Source organism: Pipra filicauda, unplaced genomic scaffold (assembly GCF_003945595.2).
Source record: "Pipra filicauda isolate LSUMZ 115617 unplaced genomic scaffold, ASM394559v2 scaffold117_size3949168_pilon, whole genome shotgun sequence".
In the NCBI taxonomy this organism is placed as follows: Eukaryota; Metazoa; Chordata; class Aves; order Passeriformes; family Pipridae; genus Pipra; species Pipra filicauda.
Window position 1 is genome coordinate 1,762,937 of NW_024103629.1, and position 24,211 is coordinate 1,787,147.

Genomic DNA, 24,211 nt, shown 5'->3' on the forward strand with positions numbered 1-24,211 from the left:
AGGGAAAACAGGAACACAGGACAGAGAAATCAGAAGTTCTTTGAAGTATGTCCTTTTGCAGTGAAAGAGTAGGTGGCATGCATGGTCTTTGTTATGTGAAAAGATTTTTAGGGAAAAGAAAGCACTAGCATATTCTGAAAAGAAAAGGAAGAACAGGAGATACAAAAATGGAGCCTAGGTGCAGAAAATTCGTCCCAGTATGTTATCTTCTAGCAGGCTTTTACAATAAATTACAAAGTGTCAGTTGGGTTTTTTCCCTTTCCTTTTTAATTTATTCGCCATTGTCCTCTGTTAATATATCTAAAACTCATGTGGGGGTGAGATGTGAATATTTTTCATATAAATGAAAAATATTGGAGGACACATTTCAATGTACAGTGCTTTCCATGTTTGAATTTTACTTTACAATGATCAATGCTTTTAGTATGCAGGTACTCATAAGCAGCCAGGTTCTTTGTAGCGTCTACTCACTGTTCTTTTGGGAAGTGGCTGGGTGTAGGTGTGCTTGGTGCTGCAAGGTCCTTCACTACCTGTTCAGGAAAACATGTTTGGTAATGGTTAACATCACATTAGGATAAGTCAGTGTAGTTAAACCCACAAATCAAGGAAGTGAGTTAAGAAAAACCAGTTCATGCATTTTGGCTTCTGATTTCTGAGCACACCGAAGATGAGACACTTCAGTCCTTCTTAGGACTCTTTTCTTGGAACTTAGGACTTTTATTATCCATACCTAGAACAGGAATTTTCTTAAACATATTCATGTGAGAGTTTTCTAGTGGGTCAACACATCTTAGAGTCTGATCATAAATGTATTTTACCTTCTGGTTGGCCAAGGACTGTTTTCAAGTGATCTTTTTCTTCTGTGTATTATAGGTAACTATATTGGAGACTATCCTTCCAATTGATCATTTTAAACATCTTGCCCTTCAAGTTTTTGAGGTTAACTTTTGTAGCTGAGTTGAAGGGGTGACTGCAAATCCCTCTGTAGACACTGCTCAGGCACATTTATTGTTTTCACAGTGAGTTCAGGTGTCTAGTTTTGGTATTGTTTTTGAATGCTAGTAATCTTGAGTTCTGCTTTTTGCCTTTGGCACCCAAGAGGAGGGACGTTATTTACAAGAAGGGTAGTTCATGCTATGTGAACCTCCAGCTGCTAAAGATTACTGACTCATGGAGCCAGGCTTGTAGCTTGTTGCATTTGTTCAGAACTCAGTGTTTAAAACTGTGTTACAATGAAAATTTCTTAAAATTGATCTAGGCGCCTTTTAGATGTGCAGCTGCGGCCTGAGAACCTGAATTAAAGATTGCTTAATAAAGGTAGTGTTACAGGAATTCAGTTTACAATTCTGTTGATCCATAAGATGCTTGAAGTAGATGTGACATTCTTTGTTTTCAGATTGGATCAACGGTACTGGCAGTAGCAAAACATAAATATTTTATGCTGTCACTAAGGTAGTAGTCCTCTCAATTCCAGCAGAGTTTTCTGAGCAACCCTGAATAGTTCTTAGGTACTTCCCTGCACATAACCACTACATTCAGGAATCACCAACACCTTAAATTTTGCTCAGAAGCTAAGAGGGAGCAGGTAAAGAGGGTTTGAGCATTGCAAAGTTCTATCAGACTTCACATAGCATCTCCCAGAGCACATAGCATCTCCCAGAATCTAGCTAGGAGATGAGAAGGTCTGAATAGCCATTGTGAGCTCCACAGTTGGTAGAGAAGGACAACATCCTAAGTTTCACTATCAGTGCATGGATGCTACAGGTTTATTCCTCTGCTGCTGTTGAAGAAGCTGGGAGCAGCAGTTAATGCAGGCTGGAACTGGCTTGTGCAGATGCTGTTAGTAATTCAACAAAGTACTTTTCCTTGCATGTACTTCAGCAAAGAAAAGTTCAAGCAGCACTTCCACCCTCCAAACTTTTATTGCTAATGAGGGCTCTTTATTCAAATCCGTTTCTTGGCAAGGCACATTGTGAGAGGAATGAAGTCAATTTTGTTAAAAGTTACTGTGGGAGGGCAGGAGCAGCATTGTTAAACCCGTGTCTGGACAATTCCCTTGATACCATTCTTTGCATCTTAATTTTCCCATGAAGCCTAATTTACAACATGCCAGTGTTTGCATCTTTATTCAGTACTTGTAATACTTGATATAGGGTTTGACATTTGGCGTAGAGACTTGACACATGAGAGGAACTGTGGAATTACTTTTATTATTTTATTCAGGCTACTGAGGGGGAAAGCGAGAAGTTAAATTTTAAAACTAATAATTTTTGTATGATATTAGTGTTTGAATTTTTACCTCTACCACTTCAACTAGATTATAAAGCATAACTTATCTGAATTTGTTTGGGCCCCTTTTGTACACAGATGTTTCTTCTGGGGAGTATCCAATGTTTCAACAAACATAGGACTCCTTTGCCAGTTTGTATGCTGTGAGTGGGAGAAGAGAGAGGAGTTATGTGCTTGCTCTGCAAATGCTTTCACATCTAAAAGATCTAATTTCCCTCAGTTTAACACATGTAACTGGTCTGTGTTTATTAATGCTCATAAAACTAGCCATGCCCTTTTATATTTCATCTGGATTTTTTTGTCTTGATACTAACCTCTGGCATTCAATTTCTCAAGATTATTATGTATTACTAGGACAATCTCCTTTTTATTTCTCAGAATTCTTATCAACTGCTGTTTTTCATTTCTCCATTTCCTTGTTTGTCATAAAATATTTTATGTTGCTTTTTCCTGAAGGCTGTTTTCATTTGCATTCATATTATTTGTAGATTGTAACATCTAAAAGTATCTATTTTGTTATGTAATCTCTTACTTTAAAAGATGTTATAAGTGTAAATTTTTGGTATGAGAATTTCATAAAAGAGTGAATATATTTTAAACATCTGGTGAAAACTTAGACATTTTTGAAGGGTACCATCATATGGTTTTCCTATTGTAATCTAAGTTTATAAAATACTAATGAATATGATGGTAGCAGGAAAAGATACAGTTTGGTCTTATTTGGATCAAATAATTGAGATATTTAACCTCTTTCTTCTTTCAGCTATCTAAAGAAAATTAAATCAAGCAGTCTTTTGAGATTTACAATAAAGTAAAGAATTATGAGAAAATAAGATAATATCTGATGTTTTACATGCACATGTGCATATAAATGGAACATGACTGTTTTCAGTAATCTATTCTCTTAAGTTTGTAGCAATTTCGCTTCAGTAGTTCACAGTGCTTGAAAGGCATCTGATATTCCTCCTAGAATAAACCTGCTTTCTGTATGCAGATCACATTGTATTATATGGTGTAAATAATTTTTAATTAGTGTATCTGATTGCCACTACTTGATATCAGAGGCAGTTTTTGTCACTGGCTATGTGGAAAGTTTGTAGCCTCTGACTTTACTGCTACTTGGAGTGACTGATAATATGAATCTACTCCACTTTCTTAACTCAGCAGGACAGTTTGAGCATCAGCTTTTAAAATGTAAGTTTGGTTTGCCAAACCAGACCATTTAGTAGAAGATGATTATAATAAATGCAATTTCTGTTCCACATACAAATGGTAGGAATTGAGTAGCTTCTTATTGGTGCTCTTTAAAGTTGTGCTTGAAGTATTAGTGATCCAACAATGCCCAAGAATCTTGTGTTTATGACCAAAACATATTAGCATGCAAACATTAAACTTAAGTGCTGGAAAATAACAACAATTCTGGGAGTTTAAATATAATGATATTTTCTCTTCATAAAGTAACAAAGATGTATTAAGCTTACTGCATATTCTCAAATGTGGAATTTAAAACAGATGGAATGAAAATTTAGCTTTTCCCTCCAGAGGCATCACAGGCAATGAATGCATTGAGTGAAAAAGATAATTAAAGGGAAATAGCATTTAAAAAAAATATTAAATGAATGTATTGATAATATATTTTATGTAGATATGCCAAACACCATTTTTGCATCTTTAAAACCTTTTAATATATGGAAATTTTGTGGCTCAGTTTACTCTCTTTTGCCTTCAATGATAAGTTCAGTCATAAATAACCTACCTTGTTTTGCAAAAGGAGAACTGTTGAGATGCATTTGAAACTTGCTGCTGTAAATTCATGGGGCAGGTATTCTCATCTAAGTGCTTTTTTACCCTTTCTTATGTGTCTTGTCATTCACTGAGCAGTGTCTACAATCAGAGTCTGGTCTTGCAGTCATTAAGAATTGTTTCTTGTGGTTGCAGTTCATGAAGAGGTAAACAAATCATTAAGAAAAATAGCTGTAAGATGCTTGAAGTAATTTGTAAGACCTTGCATCCTGTATAGTTCTGTTAAATATTTGTTCTGTTGGGAACTTATCCTGTGCTTTTGTAAGACATTGCTATTGGGTAACATAATGATGTTCAGATGTTTCTGAAGCAGAGAGTCAGATGGTGGAAGCTTCTGTCTTCTGCACATCCATTTTTTTCCTGTTGGTTTCCATGCTCAGCTTCAGCAAGCTCCCTGTATGAGCCTTGTCTCTGTCAGACACCAATTAGCTGCCATGTTCCAGAGTCAACAGGTGAATCTGGTGTCTTAATACCCATTAATGACAGAAAGTGTGAGTAGTGGAGGCAGCATGCTGCAGAATGCTTATTTCTGAGGCTGAATGATGCCCCATCTAAAAGAGAAATGAAGCGCTACGACAAATTTGGATTTTGACAGGTAAAATAGCCTAGATCAGATGAGAAGTTCTGATTACATACCTATTTCAGCACTCCACACATTATTGGTTGGTGATAGCTGTAATGACCTAATACAATTAAATCTAACCCTGTTTAGCATGATGTTAAAGTGGATTTTTTTTTCTTTAAATTCTGAAGCAAGTAATTTGTTACACTCTTTCACTGGTTTCAGTACTTAATTTATTCTTCGTCAGTTTGGGAGTGTGACTGCATTTGTAGCTCAGCTATTCGGTTACAGGTCTGGAATGCCACATACCTTTATGAGGGTAACTCTGGACTGTGAAGTTAACGTGACAGTAACCTTTACTGAATCCTTTAACGTGTATAAGGTTTGTGATGTCTCCATTCAATCTAGCTGCTTTCTGCTGAATGGTAAGTGACTCTTTTGCCCAGTCTCAGATTTCTTCAGCTTATCACACAAAACTTTAAATGGGTTTGTAATATCCCTGAGGGAGAGCAGACTTCAAGCCCAGTGTCCCAGGCTTTCTTTTGCTTTGTTTTGGAAACATCTGAATAGTATTGTATTTAGCCTTTATACATCTACGCAGAATTACTTTCATGTAAGCAGATTAATACACTTGAGTTTGAATGCGCACAACCTGGCAATTTCATGATGCGATGCATCTTGTCTGAATGGATCACAGGAATCTTATGCTTATTTCTCCCCACTGATTGGGAAGGGAAGGTTATGTGGCCATATCAAGTCTGGAGACAATGGATATCTGGTGTTGAGTGACTGAGTTAATTGTTCAGTATGTCCTTGAGACTCTTTATGTTGGTATTGTTACTGAGATGGTAATGTCCTCTGTCAGATCTTGCTGTTAGCAGTGCATGAACTGATTCATTAGAGGCCACCTGAAGTTCCCAGATTTTGTGAGGAAGCTGTTATTTGAACTGAAATATACTTCTTTTCTTTCTCTGTTTTCTTAATGACAATCCTTAGAGTTAATATTTCTCTGTTGTTACTTGGCCCTAAAGCAAATTAATCAGTATTAGTACAGAGTTGTCTCAAAGGTCCAGACTTTTGGGGTCATTAATAATCCTTGGCTTCTGGGAGGAAGAAAGGAGCTTCTGCTCCACAGTCGTTGCAGACACAGATAATATTGGTGCCTCCTTCTAAGAGAATCAAGTTGCTTTTTTCATGAGAGGTTGTACTGGACTTGGGATCTTTGAGTGCTAAAGTACCATAAATATTGTAATTTGCCATAGAGATTGAAATACTGCAAAAAAGGCAAGATACTTGAGAGTGGTTGGGCTGTATTTGATAGTACATGTTGTGTTATTCCCTCGTCTCGAAGAGCAGAGGTCGTCATCACCTTATTTAGGAGCATGTGGAAACAGCTCAGAAAGCATATGCCTCAGCTTTGAGACTGCTGGGGTGTAAAATTAATGAAATGTGCTTTATATAAACACTTTATTAATGATTCATGTGCTGATGTAATGAAAGTATTTTAAACTTAATTCTTTTCCATTATATGGTGTGCTTAATAGGATAGTGGGTAGTGTAAAAATAGGAAAAAAAAAGAAGATAGTGCAATGAAGTATTTCTAAAATTACTTATACTCACTCGTTCCTGTCAATGAGCTCACAAAATGTATTGATTGCAAACCATAATATTTTCTTCCTTGGCTGATACTTGTGAGGAACAAAGGAAACTGCCAAATGGGACAGAGACCCTGAGAGGACCTCTTGGTATTTGATATTCTTTCCAACTTGAGAGACAAGGTTGCATCTGGTTAGTGATCACAAAGATAGTCACAGTACTCTCTGTAAGGTTTGCTTGTTTTTATAATGTTCTTAGCAGTCTTCTTAGCATGACTGGAACTATTTGTTCTTTGGTTTTATTAATTTATTTTCTTTATTTTTATTTCTTTTTCCCCTTCAAGTGCAGTTCTGAGAGTAGTCCTTCAATTGGCTTCCCGCAGCAAGGTTCTTGGTTTTTCTTTGTAGCATTAGCACACAAAAGGGTACAAGTACAGTCCTGGTGCTAAACATGCTTTCAAGAATGATGAAATGTTTCTTTTCCTTCTGAACTCGAGAATGTAATTTCTTTCTGTTAGCTCTGGTCTCAATTACAATTTGTGTGATACTCTACAGAACTTGCCTGGTAGGTTACCTGCACTGAAGACTGGCAAAGGAAAAAGTGGAGTTCAAATTAATGTTGGTAGGCTATTAATTTTGTGAAGGGTCTTATTCACTCTGGAAGAGGAGAGTGAAAAAACTATGAAAATATGTGGGGTCTATTTGAGTGAAAGATGCGATGTCTTGCAGTATGTGCAACAATACAAATTTCTACAATAGCTGATTTTAAAAAAGCAGCTTTTAAATATTTTTTCCCCTTCTCCTTCAGTTTCTAGTTCAACAGCATGTGTCTCTTGGAATTTTCTCTTTTGTCTTTTTTCCTTTAAATTCTTGGAGTGTCACCACAGTTAAGCATCAAGTCACAGGAAGGGCAGGAGGTCAGATTAAATGCTTGGCTAATTGTGGGGTTTGAATGTATCGGCAAAATAAACTTTAGAGTAGGAGGTCTTATGCTGCTGTGGAATTTACAGTGTCCTGAAGAAGGAAAGCTTCATGGGCAGAGGGGTAGAATGAAGACTGGCTGAGCACAGGAATGGTGAGCCAGTGTCTCCAACAAAGGAGTCCTGCATGGGTAGACTTAAGACAAAACTGACTATGGAAGTGGAGAGCCCTGATAATCATAGGATCCCTCTCTCCAGCAGTCCCCACCATAAGTTTTTCTGTGCCAGAGATTTGAGCTTCACAGGAAAATCTGATTTTTATCAGGATATGGGATTGTCAAAATTCCATTGAAAAAGTATCCTAAACTGTCTCAGATCTTAAGGTCTTACAGACAATCTACTTTTCAAGATTAAATTTAGTTCTCCACAAATGAGGTTGTGTGCTTTCTAGTAGATCTTGCTTCTGTTCAAGGGTTGTTCAACCTGGAGAAGAGAAGGCTCTGGGGAAACCTTCCAGAAGCCTTCCAGTAGTGATAAGACGAAGGGGAATGGTTTAAACTGAAAGAAGGTAGATTTAGATTAGATACTAGAAGGAAATACATTGGAACGGGTTGTCCAGAGAAGCTGCAGATGCCCCATCCCTGGAAGTGTCCTAGGCCAGGTTGGATGGGTCTTTGAGTAGCCTGGTCTAGTGGAAAGTGTCTCTGACCATGGCAGGGGGGTTGGAACAAGATGATCTCTAAGGTCCCTTCCAACCCATACCATTCTATGATTCATATATATAACTACTCCCAGCCTTAACTAGCATGTGATTTATAAGCATCCCCTTGTGGCAATGTATTAATACCACTTGATACAGCATTAGATTTTTGCTAAGAAGCTGAATATTTCATTACATATTGTACATGGAATTGTCCAACCTATGTTAATAATCATCTGTCATTACAACTTTGTAATCTTCTGAAACTGCTTTAACATCAGCTCTACTTTAAATAACTGGCACTGGTAGTGATATGTTTAGAAAATTAACACAAGCTTGGATACTGTTTGATGTCTTTTTTTTTTTGTAAATGTGAGAAAGATGAAGATAAACTTCAAGTATATTATTGTGGTTTTGTTTTCTCAGTGTATGATTTGTCTGTGTAGAGTTTTCTGTACAACATGGTGAAAATATTTGTTCTACTAAGGTCAAGTAGTTACAGGCATTGAAATTCACAATATTAACTTTATGTAATATTTGTACTTTTTAACTTTTAAAACAGAAACTGTGGACTTAAATACATGACTAGTGTTTTATCATGGCATGTTTATATTCTTTGTAGCGTGCAATTTGATATATAAGTTACATAAATGCCTGGTTGTCCATATTTGGTCTCTACTGTTGTATTGATCAGGAGCAGTTGATATAGGCCACAGATTAAAAGAAGTGGTTTGTGGTCAGATGTTAAGAATTGTTAGGAATTGGGGGAAAGATTTAAAATTAAATTATGTCTTTTTGTCTTGCAGAGCAATATTTTTCTAAATTAGAAATGCATTACTATGAATATAGTAGCTATGGGGTTTGTTGTATTCTTTGAATGAATGTAATTCATGTTATGTAGAAGTCTTATACCAACAGGAAGCAAGTTAAAATTTGTCAGCATTCAGATTTTCAAGGATATGAGTTTTATTTCTCATATACAAGTGCGATCATTCTGTGTTGCCATGAAAAATACTCATAGCAGATTTTGGAGCAAAAAGTGTATTTCCAAGACACAAGACATAAACCCAGAAGTTTTTTTGTAGTTAAAGTGTTTTGCTGAAATTCAGATAGCCTTGATTTAATTCTTAATTCTGTCACTGCAAATGTGTCTCCCTTGATATTGTTGCTGTTTTCTTCTGGCAGCCGGTGATTCTGTTAATTCTTTTGGTAACCTACCTCATCATTCTCCCTACAAATAAAAATATAAAGCTCAGAAGATATTAATTGTTCTTGTTGCTGCAATTCAACATTGTAGATACTTAGATGAAGGTAAAAGCTTGTAAAGTGATTCAGGGTTTAAAATTTCTGTGTCTGTACTGTTAGTATTTAACAATGAAGTAGCAGCTGCATCGATGTTTATAGATAAATATCTGTTTATATCCACTGATTCTACCAAAGTAGAATTGCAGAATCATGGATTGGTTTGGGTTGGAAGGGACCTTAGAGATCATCTCATTCCAGTACCTCTCCCATGGTCAGAGACACTTTCCACTAGACCAGGCTACTCAAAGCCCCATCCCGCTTGGCCTTGAACACTTTCAGGGATGAGGCAGCCACAGCTTCTCTGGGCGATCTGTTCCAGTGCCTCACCACCCTCATAGTAAAGAATTGCTTCCTAACATCAAATCTAAACCTACTCTCTTTCCATTTAAATCTTTATCTACCCTCTTTTAGTTTAAGTAAAAGAAGGCAGCAGCTGTGTGTACAGGCCACATATCATTCACTATCCCAAATTTAGAAAAACTAGAAATCTAACTAGAAAACTCATTCAAAAAATTAATATTGAATTTAAGAAAATCTAGAAATTAAAATGTTCAGATATATTTGCAATAAATTTATTCTTCCCTTTCTAGCATTTTGTAATAATGATTCTCATAATGTTCTTCATTTTACTGATTAAAAGTCTTAGTCAAAAAAAAAAAGCTTCAAAATTTGCTAGCCCAAAATATCTCCAAGTATAGACGTGGAGTTTCTCTGTGATGTGTGAAAATCAGTTTAATCTCAGTATTGCTGCATTAATTCAATTTCATAGCTAACTTTTGGAGGGAAGGAGTGTGGGTTGGAAAAGTGGATTATCAAGAATCAGAAAAGACAATTTAAGGTGCTTCACCGTGTTGTCTCAAAGGCTGTCAGAGTGTATTGAAATTTGCAGTTATGCAAACAGAGATTGACCTCATAAATTGTCCAAACTACCTTAGAAAAGTGTTTTGAATTTTTAAATGTTTCTTTTTCTAGTATATTTTACAAGTTCTGGATGATTTTAGTGGTACTTATTTCAATGGTATTGTTATCAATAAGTAGAGTTAACTACAGCTAAGTAGAATTATATATACCAAAGATAAAAATCTGATTAAGTTCTTAAGTTTAGAAAAATATTTTTCTTTTTTACTATATCTCATACAGCTCTCAATTGTCAAAGTAATTCTCCTGTTATATCTGTCTAATACTTGCATGGCATCTTCATTAGAAAAGACTGAGGAACTGTCACTAAGTTAAAATTGTATGGTTCCTTTGTTTTTTTCTCTTTCTGGAGAAAGACTGATGCTTTTGCCAAACAAGAGAAACAATCACATTGTTGGATCGACTGCCACATATTAGCTGGGCTGGGCACTGGAACCATGTAGCATTCAGTAGCTATAGGATCAAGAAAGTATAACTTCTTTAAAGGTGTGACTAATCTCAATAAACTTTGAAGGATAAGATCCATATTTTAAGCACAACTTGGGTTTCTGAAGTTGCTATGTACAGAAACTGTTACAGTCTTTTTGACATTGTTTGCCTGTTCCAAGTGCCCCTGATTTCAACCTAGCACAATAACTAGGAGTAGGAGAGGGATTATCATCTTGGCAGGAAGAAATTTACTCTATTAGGACCACACAGTGAAAATTTCAGATTACCTAAAGCAATCAGATTTCCACAGAAATGGTTGTGGGAGAACTAGGCTCCTATTTTGTGTGGGAGGGGGGAGGGGGGAAGCCTGTGTACCGGTTTGTAACCCTTAAAATGAAACTATAAAGCAGTTGCAGTGATAGGAATTGACAAAGAAAGGAAATTAATAAATGCATATGTAAGGCAAAAATTCTTCTTTCTCTATAATTTTCAGTTTCCAAAAGTTAGGCACAAGCTGGTGGAAATTGATGGAAGTCTTTTCACAGACTTCTGCATCTTTATAACACTGACTGTTGAAGTGCATCTGCTGGGATTTTCTCTGGTCCTTTGCTGCCATGTTCTCCCTCCCCAAAACCAAAGCCTATTACTTACTTAGCTCCTAATTTTGCTGGGAGATGAATTGTCACATCAGAGTTCTCGTCAGTAGAAGCTTTCAGCACAGGGAACAGCTTGCAGTGTGTTCTGTTATTGTGGCTCAGCAGATCTGTTCAGAGGCACAGACCCTGTCTAGATGAAGTGTGTGACACCTTTCAAGTAGCCTGGCGATGTCTACTGTCCATTCCCAGTTCATGTATAACTGTGGGAGTTATAAAACTGTGCTTCATCCTGGCAAAGCTGCTTACTTCTCAGATGAATCCTCTCAGTGCGATATGCTTCCTGTGAATATGTTCTTCCATGGTGTTTGAAGCAGGATTCCTTTTTTTCCAAGATACTTCATTTGCTTTGCAGCAGCTTTGAGTGAGATGGGTAGGAGTTGTGTTTCAGTTTCTTTAACACTGTCAAGAGGACAGTATGTGAAGTGAGGTCTCTTAGTGTGGCATGGAGGTTGCATAACTGTGGTAGCATTGAGTGAAAGGAAGGCCATTCAGCTCCACATGAGGTTAGTTTGAGAGGCAATGACTAGCAACAGGACTAGCAATGATTGCTGGTATCAGTAGTAACTACTTGATAATACATAATACATAATGCATAATATATTAATTGAACTGTGAGGTATTTAGCAACGAATCTTAAAGGCAGAGAAAAAACTTAGTTTTGTACATGACAAAAAAATAAAAAATGCATCCACAGTTCTGTACCAGTGACTCCACTAAGCTTTTGTGATTTCTCTGTGTGCTGCCAAGAGCCACATACATGTTCTGTAACTTATCAAAACTTTGAACTTCTGCTTCCAGGTGTATGCACTGCAACATTGCCTGGTTGTGGGCAAATCATTTAAGTTTTGCACCCCTGTTAATCTTTAATCTTTAATCTTTAAAGATTTAAGATCCTTGGGGTTGAACTTATCTTTTTTTAGGTCTGTGCACTTTTCCTTGTAAAAAGTGTTGAGTCCCAGTTAGATTGCTGGATAATGCCTAAAAATCTGTATATTATTTGGAAATGTCCACTCGGAGATGTAGCTCTGTGGTCTGATCCAGTGGAATTGATGGAGGATGTTAAATACAGTGAAAACACTCCTTTTCATCTTCTGTGCCTGATTTTTGTTTTTAAATGTAGCACATTTTGATGACTTTATCATTGAGCATTCCGGTTTTGCCATTGCTGTCTTGGACTTTGCTTCATTAGGGTGTCGAATCTCTACTTTTCCTGAAACTTTTCCCTGCTAAGAGTTGTGGTGATTCTGTGGTCTTTCAAATTGTAATGTTATGTTTGGGAGGAAAAAAAATGTGTTTGTATTTCAATGGGTTTATTCTCTGTGTTTATTAGTACAGGCTTTTGGGAAGTTTTTGTGCCTAACTGACCATTTGGCTTATCAATTATTGTTGTGGAAGAACCACAAGAGCTGTATTCATTCGTATTTGGCTTAGGTGCATGTTAGCTTTGCCCAGACTTCCAAACCTGCCAAAGCTCAAATGATGAGTATGGTAAAGGCTGAACTGGTGTGAAGAAAAAAAGGCTGGGGACTACTTTGGGTGGTCACTGCTGGGAATGGTTTTCAGAGAGGGATTCCCAGGACTGGATTTACACTAAATAAACAGAGGCTATGAGGGGAATACTGTGTTTCATTAAGAACTCTGGTTTAGGTTAAAGGGATAAAAATAGCTGCAGGACATCTTAAATTAGTTTAGAAAAGTGAAGGAACCCAAGCTAGAGTATTTTTTAAATTGTCTACTTATCTTTTAAGAGTTCTCTGCCTCACTCTCCTCTGTTCAGTGTAACTAGGTATGTAATCCAAAGAGATAACCGAAAAGATTCAGCTGTCAAGTTTCAGATTCTATAAACACAGACTTTTTTAGTCAGTGCTGTCAGTACCAGTATATTTGTCTTCTTTGTTCTGCCAAAACATGTTCCTGAAAGTTTTCATTTTCTATTCTGGTTTTAGGCAAGATGCAAGAAATGGAAGTAAAGTACCAGAAAACCCTTCTACATATTGAAGAGAGACATTCATTACAATTGCTTTAGTTATTCATGAAAATGTTCCATAATAGACTAGTTTACGTTGGTGTTGTATGTTTTGTGTGAAGAAAACATAATTACTTGCCTTCTGCCCATATGCTCTTACTAGAATGTTAAAGATATGATTTTTCAGTCTTGCACATTGGCAGAGTTACAGTGACTCTACTTTCTGCAAATACTCTATTAAAAAGATATGCTTTGTGTTTAACTTTGCAGATCCAGAATGCTAATGATGTGCTAATAGCACCACTGGAGAAGTTTCGTAAAGAGCAAATAGGAGCAGCAAAAGTAAGTGGCTGTGGTTGTTTTTCATTTCATGTTTATTTGAGTTTATCAGTATGTTTTGAAGGCTGGACTGAAAACAGGCATTTTGTATTCAAACAGACTTGATACCATCCTCATTAATATGTTAGTAAATTATACTGAATTCTTTGCTTCAGAGGAGAAGATGATTTAGAAATGGAGCTTAAAGACTGATAATATGCATAGGGAGCAGCTCTTGCTACTGTTGCACATTCTTACCATCTGATGTTGCATTCATTTACTGATGTCTGCATTTACATTATGCTACATCTTGGATTAACCCAGAACCACAGAGAGGATTCAAACAGCTGCTATAAGTGCAGTGGCCCTCGAGTGGCCATTGTATAAAGACAGAAGATAATATTGGGAAAAAATGTTGGAAGGAACTGTCTAGAGGAGGTATTTTCCATCTGATCCTGGATTCTTAAGTGGCTATCAGTGATTGCCTTGATCACAGTCTCTGAGAGATGCATAAAGGCTTGGTAGTCAGTTGGAGGTATGGTTAGTAACAATTCCTTCTGTCTGCATAAATATGGTAGTTCTGAAGCATTTTGCATCGTACATTAGCACTCATAAAAATTTCTGGGAAATCTTCCATTTGTAAGGTTAAATGAGTACAAAATAAGTTCTCTGATGTTGCAGGTGAGGTTGTGCTTGTGCTGTACTCAAAACAAACTCAGAAGAAAAACAGAACTATTGGAAAGAGAGACCAAAGGTTTATATTTCTTGTACTGCTGTTGTGAATGTGTAGCAAACAGATGCGACTGCTTCCGCACAGGAACTAAGTAGATGTTTGTGAAGAATTTTTGCTGTGAACTTGAGGTCAGATTTCTCTGAAATGGATGTTCTTTACTCTCTTACTTGATACGTTTTTGTGTACAACTACATTCTTCTCTTGTCCCACCCCTATGCTGCTGTGAGATGCGGGGCTGGGAGTTTATTTACCATGCTGCATAAATCAGAATTTAATCCCAGCACAAAATTATTTTTAGTTTTCAGTAGGTTTTCATAGTCTTGTTCAGTTCTTTGTGTTACCATTTCATTTCATATTCCTATAGTTTAAGAGATATCATTCTTCTCTGCACAGCATCCTATTTGAAAGCCTAACCCATTGTACTATTGACTGATTTGGTACATCAAGAGAGACAATCCACAGGCAGTTCACAGGGCTCTGTGCAGAGCTTTATAAGACACGTGTCTCCTTTAAATATCGCTCAGTAGATGTCAACACATATATAAATGATATTATTGAAGATGACTCCCTTGTTTTTTGTATCAAGTATTGAACATTAAAGGCAGGGCACTACAGGACAGGTTGAGTCCTCTATGTTTGGTATATTGCAATGGCTGGTTTCTTTTCCATATCTCTTCCAGATAAAATATGGCCATTTTCTCCTCTTACAGTGATTGTTTTGACTTGTCTGTGATCACACAACAGTGTGCAGAATGAGTTCAGGGGAGAGCCTGGCTCAACTAACTCTTATTCCGGTATCTAATGGAGTTTGTTATGCAGCACTGTGTGTTTTGGGCAGTTCACATTGATATCCTATAGAGAGCTCTCCCAGCTCATTGTTTTATAAAATGTCAAATAAACTCATATTTTCTTGCACTGCACATGGAGTTCAACTGCCAAACTCAGAAATTAGAGATTCAGACCTCCTTTATAACCAAGTGCAATACAAACATTCACCTTTGAATTGATTTTTATCAGTTGAAGCAATTACAGTTGGCCTTTAACTAAGTGGTATCAACACAAAGAAGTGAGAAATTAATTTCTTTCAGTACAGTTTTTTACAAAATAGCAACCTGTGATCTAGGAATAATGAGACCCACATGAAATAGAGTAGAAATTTGGGCTTTGTGAAACTCATAGTTAGTAAAGTTGAGAACATGGTCAGATCTCTTACCCTCACTTTCATTCACTGAGATCAACCCTTGAGCATTTATGAACTCTTATGAGTTGAGCTTCCTACTTATTTATCTGCAGTTAATGAAGGTTTGTACAGAGATTTGGCTCTCTGAACTCCTCTGGGGTGATCTGTACTGATAGACAAGCAAAAAATATAGATCCTTTCTTGTTGCTTGGATTTCAGCGGTTAAGTTTCACAGAACACTGAGAAGATCGCTTCTTATTTCTTCAGCTGTGTGGACCATGTGTCAATTGTTAGTTTTTGCTCTGAAATACCAAGTGTGAACTGGTTTTTTTCCTATAGTGTTAATTTACAACAGTGTGTGGAACTGTATTCATATCAAACACAAAATTGCATCTGATTCTCTGTTACCCCTCTTCCCACCAAAACCCCAAAACATTTCTGTGTATGTGTTCCTCTCTGAAGAGAGTCTGAGTGGTACAAACTCCACAAGATAGCTGATAGTTTTGTCATTTTATGTATTTCTAGAGCTGTGACTACAGTCAATTTGCGTCATAATATCTTATGGACTAACATTTAAAAAGATTAGGTATAGAAGCAGCAGATTAATTGTATATGCCTTTAGCATTGACAATGTCAGTAGTAGCTAGCGATGAAAGCAGCTGTTGGGTGTTGGACTCTCTCTCTTCTAATTGGACTTTGAAATTATCAGTTTTAGTACCCTTTTAAGCTGTGTTTCCAAATTTTGTGGAGGAAAAAGATTATTAGATATCTGTGTTACCAATATACATAATAGGAAATTCTATTAGGTACGACTGTCAGATTTTGCTGAGGTGAAGATAAAGTGAGAGAGCGCTTAAAAGTGCTTGCTGGGCTTTTTTTCTTTCTTTTCTAAAATACCAGATGAAATTCAGCTGGAGATAAAACCAAACCATCCCCACCACAACCACCCTCCTATCCACACACATATGCAGGGGAAAAAAAAGAGAAAATAAATTATAAGAATCACCATTTTGTTTTAATAATAAGTAATTTCACAAGATTTTTGCTACCATGATGAACTACTCAGGACTATCCTATAATTGTGCTTAATAGAGAATGAGAATATTTCATTGTTTCTTCAAAACTATAGCACGTTTAAGCAAAAAATATTGTCACAGAAATCAAAGAGAATACGGAGGATAAAATATATCCTGTTGATGTTACGGAGCTATATTTCAAATACAAGGACAGTATAAACTCAGAGTGCAAAGTTCAAGTGTTTTTGGAACATCACAAGAATAACATTAAAGACTAGTCCTTCAGGTGCACTTTAAAAACCTGAAGGTACCCAACAAATTTGAGAAACATCCACCATAAAACATTAGTATTTGTAACCTAACCGGCAATATACAAATCGCCATCACTTGCTCTTCTTGATTTATACTACTTGCTCTTCTGTTTTTATTGCACATATTTCAGTTATTCCTTTTCTGCACACACTCAGTTTAAATAAAGCTGAGTTCTCTCCAGAGACTACACAAACCCAGCTTTGCATTGGATAGCCTGTTGATTTACTCCATCTGAGTTTAAAAAAATGACCTCTGCAATTATTGTAGAAAGGCGAGCAGAAGCCGGGTGAGGTAACTGGGAAAGGATTCCAGGCACGAAGCCTTTTGCCTTATTTGGTCAATGTGGTTTGCAAGGCCCCAGCTGGTAACTTTGGTGAGCTCATTGTGTGATGTGTTATGGACAATAAAGCCGAACTTTCATCTTTCTTTTTATCCATTGAGTAGAGCATTTAGCAACATTTGTTCCAATATTCATTGACCTTTAATACAACTTAAATCAGATCAAAGACAACAGAAGCAATTTTGGTTTTAAGACTTAAAAGGAATGCTTTGTTTCCTCCTTACAATTCCATTTGTTTGTTTCATAAAATAATTTATTTTGGCCAGGATGATTATTTTTTATTATTATTTAATTTCATTCATTTACAGGAAGATATGAATTCCTTCCTACTTGGGAAACAAATCCATATTCACTGCTGGGATTAAATTTCCTGCATCTTTGCTCATATCTATCCTCATATGTAGGCATGCGGGAGCTGGCACGTTCTTTCCGTGTTTGATTTGGATTGTCTGGAAATTGAGGAGGGTAAAACAAACAAAAACCCCATTTTTCAGGGTCTGTCAGAAAATTGTCAAAGCAGAGATTTAGACAGGTATCTAAGATTGGTTAGAAATACCAAAATGCCCATTTCTTGAACAGGTTTCCTTGGTATCTGATCAAATTATAGCACTTGTGATCCTTTAACTGAGAAAAATGAATGACCTTGCTCTGGTAGGTATGGTAAAAGGTGTTTCATTGCTAGTGTCTGTTACTCAAGGTTTGGTACTTGTGTCGACTAGATCTGGTATATTTTAATGTCAGTCTGAAGCGTGGTGGAAGGGGGCCAGGGGAAGGAAGACAGAAGAGAGGCTGGGCCAGGATAATTGATGTCCAAATGCTTTAGGTTAAAATATCACACGGTTTCTCAGAAAGGGTTACTACTACCAGAGTTACCTGATACCTTTTTTGATAAGATAACTTATTCTGTAGGTAAAGAAATGAAAGGCATCAAACCTATTTCTGTTTCAGCAAGGCTTTTAAAGCACTTTACATGAGGCATTGTAATTAGTTTAGATGGGGCTTAGTATGAGAAGTCTAATCTGTCAGAGGAACTGGCTAACAGGAAGAGAGCAGCGAGTTTTGTTTATGGGAGAGACTGTCTGGTTAAAGAGAAGCCACTAATTAGAAGATCCCATGGGGCAATTTGAGATCAGTCTGTTGTTTTATTTTCAGTAATGATCAGGCAAAAAATATCTAGTGGTGTCGACGTAGGTTGCCTAGATAGAGGAGGAGGCCTGGAACATTGGGAAGAAAGTATAGGATGAAATGACTGAGCATGAGGAACTGAGCCTACTCAATGGTCATGAGACAACTGCATACCAAAAAATCTGCTGTACTGATAAATAACTCAAGTGACAGTCTCTTTAGATATTATAGGTTATTAAGGATCTATCTCTGGTAGATAGAAAAGTACAAATTTTCTTTAGCTTTGCTTTTACTTACATAAATCCTCAATTTTGGTTAAAGTTTGTGAACTGTGAAAGAGTAAATTGCGTTTATAAATATACATTTAATTCAAATGTCCTAGAACATTTCTATCTCAGAAATAATTCCATATATGTTGTCTTATCTGATATCATATTTAAACTAGTGTTGACAGATGCAAGAACCGAGAAATCAGGCGGCTAAGCTTATTAAAATATTAGGTTTATAATGGTAACTTTTGTTTGTGACAGTTTTAAGTTGCAAATATGAAAACTTCTTCAAATTAAATATTGTTTAAAATGTATATTACTTCATTTTGATTTTTGTTGTTTCTCTCTGGATTTCAATGTCTATTTATAGAGTCTTCTGTGAAATGACCCAGGTCCTAAAATTTGGGGTAGGCAAATTGTTGCTTTATCAGCTGCAGCTGTCTGCTTTTCCCTTTATAATTTGCATTTAATGAAAATGTATAGTATAAACATTATTTTCGAAATAGATGAAATGTATTTTATTTTCCCTTCGTTATTCAAATGAATTTATGGAAATACAGAGCAGTTAAAGACCTGCATCAATTTGGTAATCTCTATTAAAATTATTTTTTCTAAGTACAGAATAATTGTAGTGTCACAGTATGATTAGCCATTTCTTCTTTTGTTCTTCTCTATGTGAAATATTTGGGAAATTTCAAAAATAGTGGTGAAGAGCCCAGCATGCAAACACCTCATCTTTTCAAGAAGTCTTACTTTCTCCTGTGCAAAGCCAATTAAAATGGGAGATATCACTGGCTGAGCACCTGAACCTGAACAAGTTCTTTTGAAGCAACTGGGTCTACTTGAGATAGTTCTTGTTCTGCAAATGCAGCAAAATTATTTTGTCATTGCAGTTTACTTCAGTTTAATTACTTTTTCATTCAAAGTTGAAAAACTTGTAAGAAGTTAAAGGGAAAAAAAAAAAAAAAACTAATCCTAAAAGCTTTTTTCCCTTCTAGTGCATTCTTTTAAGAAATGAGAGCGAAAACTCAAATCTCATAACTAAAAGATTATGGACACAGTGATTAAATACTGTTGGTTCAGTCTGTTAACCGTGGGTGTTTGCGAAGAATGCAGTTAATGTTATGTGCATAATCAGTTTTAATAAATTCTGTTAAATTCAGTCTTTTCTGTTATAAGTTAGTATGATTAACTGGCTCACTGACTAAAACAGGTTTCTGAAGCTGTGTTTTCTCTGCAGTTTAATAAAATTCTAATTTGCATCCTAAAGAAAACAGATATAAATTAAGGATGAATAAATTAGTCCACTGTAGTAAATAGGAAGATAATTTACTGTTCTGCCATAACATTTAGGAATTAAGGCTTAGAATAAATTTGTTAATTGGTGGAATTGCCTAAGTGAGTATGCAGTGTATTTGTCTTTGCAAAAGAAATTTTTTTGAAAAATCTGCAGTTAGTAAAACAAAAAATTAAAAACTTAGGTAGCAAGTATCAACCAACAAAAGAACATAAAAATGCAAGAAAACTTGTACATTTGCTAATTAAATTAAGGCTCTTTTTCTTGCTAATCTACTGTAGTCTATTTTAATGTGTGTCATGGGAAGGATTCAGGAAGGTTGCATCCTGACCCTGCACAGCTGCTAGAGTCCTGCTGGACTCCTGAGCTCTGATTAAAAGTATGAACAAGGACATTCACCTCTAAGCTGAATTTCCAGTTCACAGGGGAACTGAACTTCTTAGTGAGTGTTTCAAGGCATGGAGAATTTGCCGAATAGGGTGCAGTAGCTCTACTCATCTGTTATGTCTTTTCCAGCCTTCTCTCAGACACAGCATGGAGAGGATTATGTTCCACATCTGAGAAACAGGTCTAAAGGTTGTTGCTGAGAATTGGTTGTAAGAATCTCTAGGAGGATTTAAGGATGGGTGATAGTATCCGAGAAGTATCACTTCTGTACTGTAACAAAAAATGGGGCATCGTTACTTGAAACTTTAATGTGTCTTGGTGTAGATATGGGAGCATCAAAAGATCCATCTTTCCACCAAATGACCAACTTTGTTATTTCAGAATCTCTCTATATACCATTTGTTCCTGTGGAGTTTGCCAAGAAGGGGTGAGGGGTGGTCTCAAATTGTTGTCTTGATGAGAAGATCAACCCCCCCTAAGAAGTAAACTGAGAGCACTATTTGGGCTTAACAATGCCACTGGGGAGGCATAACTTTTCACCCCAAAGTGATATTTTGTGTTCCTTTATCAGTGTTGTAAAAGGGACTCTGAAAATAGATGCTTTCAAAACAAAACAAAATCACTTCTGACATTGACCCCAGACTGTTTCCTTTTTTTTTTTTAGTATCTGTAAACAGCACAGCTTCCAGTTGTGTGTATTAATCTAAAAAATTTCTCATAGCACGCCTCAAGTTCTTCCTCAGGTCAGCATTGCAGTCCTGTTGTGATGACGTGGGAGGTGCCGTGGGACTATGAACTGTGCTGAACGTGCTGCTGGCACACAGAAATCACAGATGTTGGCTGATGGGTTGGCATAGACAGGAGATTCCCAAAGAGTGTTTTAAAAAAGAAATTGCTCATTAGAAATAGATATTTTTATCTTCAATTTTTAAAATAAAGCAGTGTGTTTGTGAAGTTATAAGCTAGTCTGTTGCAATGGCTTTATTTGAATGACATTATGTTCTTTGCAGCTTTTTTGCTTTATCTTTGCTGTCAGTACACAAAGCAAAGATGTTAACTGTGCAGAGGAAGTGGCCTCTTCATGGACATTTTAGTTTACTGGTGTACAGGGACATTCCTGAAATACACTTCATTTGTGAAGGAATCTAGCATAAGAAAGGAGGCATGGAGAACCTGAAATGGCGGTTTGTCTCCATGGGAAGGAAAGAAAGCCAATGCAGATGGGAGGAACACGCACAAGGAGAGCAGCAACATCAGGTGTGGGATGCCAGCAAGAGCAGCTGCTCAGGGAATGGGTGATGGCCTCTTAGGGAGGCAGAGACAAAAAGAAGCAGCAGTGGCTGGAAAGGGTCAGTGGTGGAGACCAAGGGATGTTGCTGAGTAATGTAATACAGTTTTAAAAATTGGATGTTCTTTTTGTAGTTAAGACATACACCTCTCTGACTGTTAGACTGAAAGTGAGCCTTACAGTCAAGTGCAAAGATCATGCTACAATTGTTGTACCTGTAGCAGCTGGATATTCTATCATTAGTATTTCTGTGCGCTTGTGTGTTAGTAATTGTAGAGCCAAACCGATCTTCTCTGTCCTTTGTATAAGAACTAGACACTCAAGGGAAACAAGCCATTTTTCACTGTTTATGCAGTTGTATAACAAGTTGGTGTGACTGCTGAACTTAAAAGGCCAACTTCTAGATGTCTAAATATGGGTGAAACTGAGAGCTTTATTCCTGCTTAGTCCAAGTGATGACATGGAAGATTAGGCAAAAATTGGAGTTGCCTGTTCCCTGTGAATAAGACCAGTCCACTTCAGTACAATGCATTCTAAATCTACTTTTCTCTTTCCACACAGTCCATGGGGGATGCAGTTGCATCAAAGTCAGCTACAACCCACTAGACCTGTGCAATGGTGTTAAGTTTGTCTTTTCTTGTAAAGCTTCTTTTCTCTCATTTGCTCCACATTGTCATCTGAACTGAATAGAATTTGGTGTGTATGGAAATGAAGCAGAAACAATAGAAGACGTGTTTTATTTTTTGAATGACCTTCAAGAAGCTCTGTAAGCTCATACTGGAACTAGATAATGGGGAAAAACTACAACTAGTTTCTACTGATGGAGAGAAGGTCTTCGATCTGATTTTGTAAGCGTTAATGTTAACAGGTTTCCATGGATGGTGTTGCCAGCTCAGTGACTTCAGCATTTTGAATATTCTAAATCACAACATGTGTTATTGCTGATTGACTTTTATTTTTGAAGAATAGCATGCCTCAAATCTGAGTTGGCTTCTTTCCTTCTCTCATGTAATTGATGCCTTAGGATTGAGTCATATTTTCCATTGTCATTTACTTTCTGCTCAGCATCTATAGCTGTATTGATTTCTATCAAATATCTGCAATACTTATGACATGAGCAGTTTATTCCATAAGCTTTTTTATGAAGTATACAGAGCTAATACAGGTTTTTTGCTGAATTCCTAAATAGCATAGGTAACTTTCTTTTTGAAATCATGACACAGAAGACGCTCTTCCTGTTAAGATAAAACATTTTCAACTTCAGAAAGCTATCCTAAACTTGCTTCAGATACGAGTTTAAAAAGTCAGTTTCTTATGTTCTAGGGAGCTTCTTCATATTATTTAAGCAGTAACATGATAATATCCTAAGTAAGCTATTCCAGCAAAAATACTTCATATTTAGTCGACAGTAAAGCAATAAAACTAGATTATGTGTGTAGACTTACCAGTCCTGCTGTTTGGGCAGGGATTTAGCAGATTCCCAGACATCTAGCAGCTACTCCTGGAATCTTCAAATGCCAAATAAACTCAAGATAGCTCTGCAGCTGAATAACAGGGAATCTAATGTGTCTTGCTTTGTGACCTGCCAGTACTGGCAGGTTTTGCATGTCTTTTCACAGCAGTGCTGGAAACTTCTAATATTTTTTTCCATTTCAGGAGAGAATTTTTTGGAGAGAAACAAACATCTTACAAACAAAAATCTTACAAATTTGTTCATTTAAAAGTAACTGCATTTTAATTTGAAAACATCTGATGGAATTACAGAGGGAAAAATTAGGAAATGGCTGTAGGACTAACCTCTTCCAGGACACACTTTTGAAAGTACCTGATATTTGGATGCCTGTAAAGGTATTACAGAGGGAAAAGAAAATTTTCCTCAGAAGTTTTTGAACCTGAAAGTAAATTATCTCTTGCAAGGTTATTCAGTATTTTACACAGATGTGAACTCCATCTAAACTTAAATTAGTTTTGGGCTGTTTAAAGTATATTTCAGTTTTATGTATTCCTTACCTGATTTTAATTGAGGTTATTTTTTAAACTGCCAGTTTTTAATATCTGTCTTCATAGCTTTAATGCCACTAAACACTCTTGTATTCCTGGTTTATTGCCTAGTTATGCTTCATAGTTACAATATGTTCTTTTTATTATAATTATTTGTGTCTTACACCGTATTCTTTTCTGGATAATCATGGTTTGCATATAGTTGCTCTTTTTTAGTAAAGAATTGGTTTTAAGGTTTATAGTTTTTTGGACATTTAATTTTCTACATGATGCATTCAGCTTTAATATGGAAGTGTTTTCACTAGCAGTTATAAGGAATATAAGACATAATTTATGACTATATTAACCCTATTTTATATTGATCAACAATAATTTCTGTATGAACTATGATATAACTTTGTTCCACTTCATATTATTTGTTAACAATACATAAACCACACCCTTTAATCTCCTAGCTTTCTCATGGATTTGTGCAAACCCTATAGCCTCATGATATATTAAATTCTGTTTGGGAGGAAGAGGAGGAAGGAAGGAGTTTTATATCCCTTTTTCACTTTTCCTCCTGGAAAATCTTTTGGCCTTACCTTGAACCCTGAGTGTTCATATAAGAAATCAAAATTTCTACCAAAAAGAAATTCCTGCCATCCAGACATCTATCAAAACGCAGCCTGTCGTCTCAGAGGCCTATGATAATTTCAATTTTATTAAAACCAACCAGAAACCATCAACCGCCTCCATGAAAATTCTCAACAAAACCTCAGGCAAAATAAAATAGAAGGTGAATTCATTTTTTTTCTCCTTA

The 24,211-nt window shown here is 36.4% G+C and overlaps 1 protein-coding gene across 1 annotated transcript in view; it reads left to right on the forward strand.

Moving 5' to 3' along the window:
• ARHGAP42 (Rho GTPase activating protein 42) overlaps nt 1-24,211 on the forward strand; it is a 150,551-nt gene that overhangs the window by 67,312 nt on the left and 59,028 nt on the right. Inside the window, exon 4 of the mRNA XM_027739048.2 lies at nt 13,414-13,485. Within this exon, the coding sequence (XP_027594849.1) occupies nt 13,414-13,485 (72 nt within the window). The remainder of the gene's footprint in view (nt 1-13,413; nt 13,486-24,211) is intronic.